We start from the raw sequence: 6,119 nt of genomic DNA, 5'->3' as shown, positions 1-6,119 counted from the left end.
ACCCCCCCCCCCCCCCCCCCCCCACACCACCGTCACCCGCGACGGCGCGCGCGCGCGGAAACCGCTTCGATCCTCTCCGCGCGACCTCGGCCGCTCTCGGCTTCCTGTCGCTCTCCGCTTCTGTGAAGGGGGATGAAATCCCCCTTGCGACCGACCGAAATGCCGAGATGCGTGCCGGTCCACGCTGCCGCCTCCCCACAGCCGACATTCGTTCTCCCTTCCTTCCACGAGCGGACAAATCCGGGCGTTTACCCGGAGTGAAAGGTCACAGCTGACTTCTTGGCGAGACCTCGCGCGAGATAACGCTTTGATATACGTGCGGATTGAGATGTTCTAATTTGTGTTTACCTCCTTGCAGCTTGAAGACTAGAAAGATCTTATGTTAGTAATGTAATATGCCGATTATTGGATGAGACAAGTGCCAGTATTATTATGTACATATTTCTTTTTAATGATACAAGTTTGTTATACTGAAGCTGTGCTATTGTGAGATTTGTAAATATGTCCAAAATTGGAAATTTTTTATTTACATAAATTTATAATAATTATATAAACATGATTGTGTGCTATATAAAAATATGTATCCCAAAAAAATTAATAATTAATCCTATGTTGGTAATTATATAAATAAAAACACCTTATATTTTTACAAAATTATTCCGACTAATTATAATCCGCGTTAAGTCGACCGCGTACTTAAAACCGAAGCGGCAAATATCTGCTGTAAAATTCGTGGTATATTTTTAAGGTCCATACACACAAATGCGCGACCAGAAGGCATCTTTTTCATCAATCTAAAAGTAGCATAAATATCTGAATTAAAGTATCGATTTTACTAAGAATATAAAAGGGGATAAATAATGAAAATTGTAAAATCACCTGTTTGCTTGATCGCCCAATGATCCAATGAAAATAGCGTAGGAATTCACATCCACATTAGACATCAATACTTTCGCGAACCGTTCGGGACGAATGCCATAACGTTCGAGATTCGCATCCGAGAGAACAACTACAATAGACTCGTCGGAATCTTCTTTCGCCAAACTCGCAATTGCATGTTGCGTCGCTTCCAAGGTATTATCCCCAGACATGCAAAATTGCGAGTGAGCGTGCATCGCCTAAAGAGATTAATTAAAACTTAAATTATAATTAAATTGCACAAGTAATTTTATAAAAGGAACCGACATAAATAAATCTTACCTTAATCACTTCCAACCTTCGTTTATTGTCCGTTGGCGGTTGCGTACGATCGACAAAAGCAATACGATAATCGTCACCGGAATGACCGACAATGTCGTATTGAAATTTTCCCTCGTAGCCGCTGAAAGCCTCCATCACCATGACGCAGGCCTCTAATTCGCGATCCAGTCGGCCGTCGTAACTATTGAACCTGTACATGCTACCGGACACGTCCGCGACAAGTTTCAATCGCTTCGGTTTCAATTGAGGAGCGCCAATCTCCGGCTCTTTCTCCGCTCTACGCCGATAAATTGTTTTCTCGCCCGTTAATCCCTCGATTAATTTCGTATCATCCAGTTCGCCCGACGTCTGATGCCTGCACCATTGTCGCTCGTTGCTCTTGGCCTGCAGCGTACCTATATAAAATAAAGAACGCGTACGATAAAGAACAATGATGTCCTTAAAAGTTCGCGGATGCAGACTTGCAACGCTCACCTAATACGACTCTCAAGGCCTGCACTTGATTATGAACAGCGTCGCTAAACTGACTATACAACTTATGGTCGTATTCGCTCATTTTTATATCCTTGAGCCGCTGCTTAAATGCGCGAAGGCCCATCTCGCGAGCAGCCTTCTTTACATGTTCCGGCACCGCGTTCTTCTCTTCGTCACTGAGTTGATGCACCGTGTGTCCAGCATCCAGTCGATACGGTCCTCCCTTTCCGCCTAAACCTGCCGTATCTCGACCTAAATATATATACATTCTATATTTTATTTTGTAACAGTTGATTGCACGTTGGAATGACATTTAATACAGATGTAATTTCTCTTTAAACTTTATCTCATTTATTATTTTATTTAAATATTTGTATTCACACCTCCGGTTCCCCCGGCCCAGGTATTGCCACCTACGTGTGGTTCGTTATTTTTATCGACCTTGCCGTGCTTCGGGTCGGTGACATCCTGTCCGGAATATCTCTCTTTGGTAATCTGTACTTTCTCCTCGTCGGTGCCTATCATTTTGCGCCAAGCGCCCAATGACTTTTCTATATTCGTGATTGATGTCTCCCATAAACGTACACAGCCACCGGCGTCTATTGTGACGAGACCTTCGTTCGATGTAAGTGACGCATAAAGCGGAAGGTCCTTCGTATATAGCCATTGTGTCAATGGCGAGACATTAACCGGTCTAGTAAAAGATTTAATGATTTTCTCAGTCGCGTTCGATCGGAAACAGATATATACAAAAATAGCACAAGGGGGAAGATATATATTCTATATTATATTTATACATTATTTTTTTTCAACGTAAAATGTGAAATGTGAAAGTTGACAGGTATAAGCTTTGCGAAAACTTGCATTTTTGTTAGCACATATTTATCGTGCTTATCGCAAATTTACTTACTCCGGAATAGGTAAATATCGTAGTTTGTGATTTACTGTATCGACTATCTCTAAATAAGCGGAGATTCCTGTATGTTTTCTATCCTTCGGATAAACTTCATCGGGTACCTGACTGGGCGAAATCGTTCTGATCACTTGTCCGTTCTGCGTAATGATAGGCGTTATAAAGCTACGCGTTCTTTCCTTTCTCGGCCAAAAATGCAGATCGTTGGAACTGTCCAAATCCGGGAAACCTATTACAATGCCGGCATATGTATTATCGGTCACTAATAATCGGTTCGGAGAGTCTATCTTCTGTTGAAGAGCTTTGCTCAGCTCTGTTTTGTGCAGACCGCTTCTACCGCAATTCAAAACGCTACCGGTTTTGAGATCGGTGCTATTAGACTCTTCCAATTCATGCAAGATATTAGGGCATGGATCCGAATTCGTGGATTTCATGAGAACGTATTTATTCTTCGACGTATCCTGAATTAACCATTTTCTATCGGATGCGAGTAAAACCGATTCGATATTACACGATAAATTCATCGAGTAAGCGCACATATTTTGTAAATTGACAGCTTCGATTTTGTTGTGGTTTTGCGTATATAAGACAATCAGATTATGCGACGACAGTAAATCTGTCTTCATCTTCCACTGAGGAGTTTTACTTCTGAAAGCATTTGATAATCTATCGCTGGCAACATCCAAAAAAGATGAAATCTGTAATTCTCGTACGGAACCCTCGTTTATGTTTACCATGAGCATGGAATTACTCTAAAAATAATCACACAAAAGTTGATGAAAAAGCCCTATGTAACAGATATTTGTTAACGTATTACTTACGGTTTCTTCATGTACTATAACATCCCCAAGATTATCAACCGCGACATTATAAAATGGCATATTGCCTCTAGCGGGGCTTATCAAGCCTTGTAACGACGTCTCGCGAATTTGCTCCGATTCCGGCGATATGCTAAATATACTCAAAGGATTCGTGGTGAGAACGTGTATTCTGTCGTCCGTACCATCCCCTTTACTTCCGTTCGCAACCACTAAAGCGGTCACTGTACTATTCTCGCTAATGGGTATTGTCCAGTAACTTTGTAGTTCCGTGAACCAAGCCGATCTGGCTTCAACTCGATCTAGAGTTCGGTCGTTTTGCGCCGGAAATGTCGGTGACTTTAACTTAACATATCTTTCCTGAGCAGGTATATTTTGGAATGCGTTCGAAATTTTCCAACTACCACAGATCTTCATCTCAGGTAAAGATATTCTACAACGGAAAAGAGGGAAGAACATTGTTTGAAAAAAATCGACATTTCATATATCTTTCATATTTTTTTCATTTTTCCTCATATTTTTCTCGCAATCTTATTTATTATCTGTATAAATTCGTACAATAAGTTCGCGTTCTATATCATAAAATAAAAAATAAATTACAAAATTGTTCAAATCAATTAATATGTCTTCCTAATTCTTGTTTACTTAATTAATATATATTTTTTAAAAACTTCAAAATATCAATATGTACAGATTATCTTACTCTTTAGCTAAGGCAACATTGGTTGGACTCGTTCCAACGGGGATCCCATGTTTATGAAGCACAGTTATCAAAGTATCATATACTTCTTGGCTATATCGATCAAAGTCAAAGACGTTGCGCACTACAGTAGCTAACGATTCGTTCGGAAATTTCTACAACATTATTGCGGAAATTATATCGGTGCAATATATATATATATATATATATATATGTGTATTTAAATTGGCAATTAAATTTAGTATGGCCGAGTAATTAGCGCTCACGGAACTCGATAGCCATGTCGATATATATATATATATATATATATATATATATATATATATATATATATATATATATATATATATATATATATATATATATATATATATATATATATATATATATATATATATATATATATATATTATGTAGAAAAATTTCTGTTAACTCACCTCTAAATGTTTAATTATATTAACCACTTCTCGAGTCGAATAAGGATACGACACTAGACCTTGATCGGCCATACTTCTCAGCTCGCCGAAAGCCTTCACTAATTTATGTATCGTCTGTTCGTCTATATGTGGGCCATATTGTCTCAAGAGCTGAATCTCGCTTCGTATACTCGGATTATCAACTGAATGCGTACTGAATAGATCACCCAGAGCGCCGAAGAAATCGTTGCCCAAGAACGGGAAGCCCGGTCTATTTGCCAATACTATCATTCTAAAGTCCGGATGCATAGGAATACTGTTTGAATCGCGTGCGTTGTCACTGGTACGAGAAACGATTCGCCTACCATCCGACAGAATCATTTCGCCCGATTCCACTAAGGTCTGAAAATGAAACAGAATCGTCTGAGAATTCATGGAGTATGTATTGCTATTGTAACTTTACATATGTGTCGTCAAGTACACACTTTCAATATACACGTCACGTGCGTGGGTGCTTTGTCCGCCTCGTCGATGACAAGAACGTGGCCTAGTTTAACCGCTTGCACGAGCGGCGAATCTTCATAAACAACTTTGCCGTCTCTGACCATCGGTTGCAGGGTCAAAGTTTGCACGGTCGTGTCCCGGTGCAACTGTATGTATTCGCGTGGCCGATTTAGCAACTGCAACAATCGATCCATGATCTTATTCTTGCCGACACCCTGATTACCGACCAGCAGAAGATTCTGCCCCAGGCTGAAGTCCTGCAGTAACCGCTCCAAGAGCGCGACATGCTCCGGCACGTCGTAAAACACGATGTCGGGTACTTTGCTCAGAAACGCGGTGCGATATCGGTCTACGACGGTGTCGCCGATCCTCACGGTATCCTTCGTGATCGTGCACGCAACCTCCGAATCCTCCGCGGCAGATCTCGGAAGAACGATGTTCAGTCGACGACAACAGTCCTCGAGAGCCTGTTTCGCGATCGCCGGCAAGAAGCGCGCCAGACACGCGCGTTGCACCGCGTTGTAGGCGTCGTTGCACCGAAATCTGTGCATTCGCTCGGCGATTCGCAAAAGCTGCCGAGTACTCAGCGAACCGGCAAGAGACTGTAGAGTCGGATCCTCGGACGAGCGCAGGACGTGCGCCAATTCTATGATACTCAACAACGCTCGGCTAGGCTCTCCAAACTGCAAAACAAATTACTCGGTGAGAATTTACCGGAGGCTGAATTCTCACGCGTCGATATTTCTCTTCGTGATCACCTTCGACCGGATAATATGAATCTCCTCGTGCTTATCGAGCGGCTTCATCTCATGGAAGAGAAACAAGCTCAACAGCTCGGAATTCAACCATTGCCCGGATGAACTGTTGACAACCGGCGGCTCAGCCAAGGCTATCAGTCTGAAAGCGGGATGAATTCGCAAAACACCACGATCGCGCATCTCCTCGTCGGATCTATTGTATTCTCTCTTTATCTCGTCGTAACGATCGGCTCGTACGATTCGCTTACCATCGTGTAGCTGCAACTCCCGATCGTGGACTAATCTGCGAGCAAATGCGGCGCAAATTTCATTTTATTACCTCGCCAATCGCTAATG

At 41.9% G+C, this 6,119-nt stretch overlaps 1 protein-coding gene across 6 annotated transcripts in view; it reads right to left on the bottom strand.

Moving 5' to 3' along the window:
• Positions 1-452: 452 nt before the first annotated feature.
• Positions 453-6,119, bottom strand: part of LOC115232993 (von Willebrand factor A domain-containing protein 8) — a 16,177-nt gene continuing 10,510 nt past the window's right edge. For all 6 annotated transcript variants that reach the window (XM_029803189.1, XM_029803192.1, XM_029803188.1 and 3 more), the window contains 11 exons: positions 5,784-6,066; positions 5,007-5,708; positions 4,543-4,923; positions 4,109-4,260; positions 3,409-3,838; positions 2,585-3,339; positions 2,058-2,368; positions 1,675-1,926; positions 1,201-1,595; positions 880-1,118; positions 453-794 (listed from right to left, as the gene is read on the bottom strand). In XM_029803189.1, coding sequence (XP_029659049.1) covers positions 680-794; positions 880-1,118; positions 1,201-1,595; positions 1,675-1,926; positions 2,058-2,368; positions 2,585-3,339; positions 3,409-3,838; positions 4,109-4,260; positions 4,543-4,923; positions 5,007-5,708; positions 5,784-6,066 — 4,015 coding nt within the window. In that variant the 3' untranslated portion in view covers positions 453-679. The remainder of the gene's footprint in view (positions 795-879; positions 1,119-1,200; positions 1,596-1,674; positions 1,927-2,057; positions 2,369-2,584; positions 3,340-3,408; positions 3,839-4,108; positions 4,261-4,542; positions 4,924-5,006; positions 5,709-5,783; positions 6,067-6,119) is intronic.

Source organism: Formica exsecta, unplaced genomic scaffold (assembly GCF_003651465.1).
Source record: "Formica exsecta isolate Colony F162 unplaced genomic scaffold, ASM365146v1 scaffold155, whole genome shotgun sequence".
NCBI lineage: Eukaryota > Metazoa > Arthropoda > Insecta > Hymenoptera > Formicidae > Formica > Formica exsecta.
Note: the sequence above shows the minus strand (reverse complement) of the source record. Positions and strands in the feature narration are given on the sequence as shown.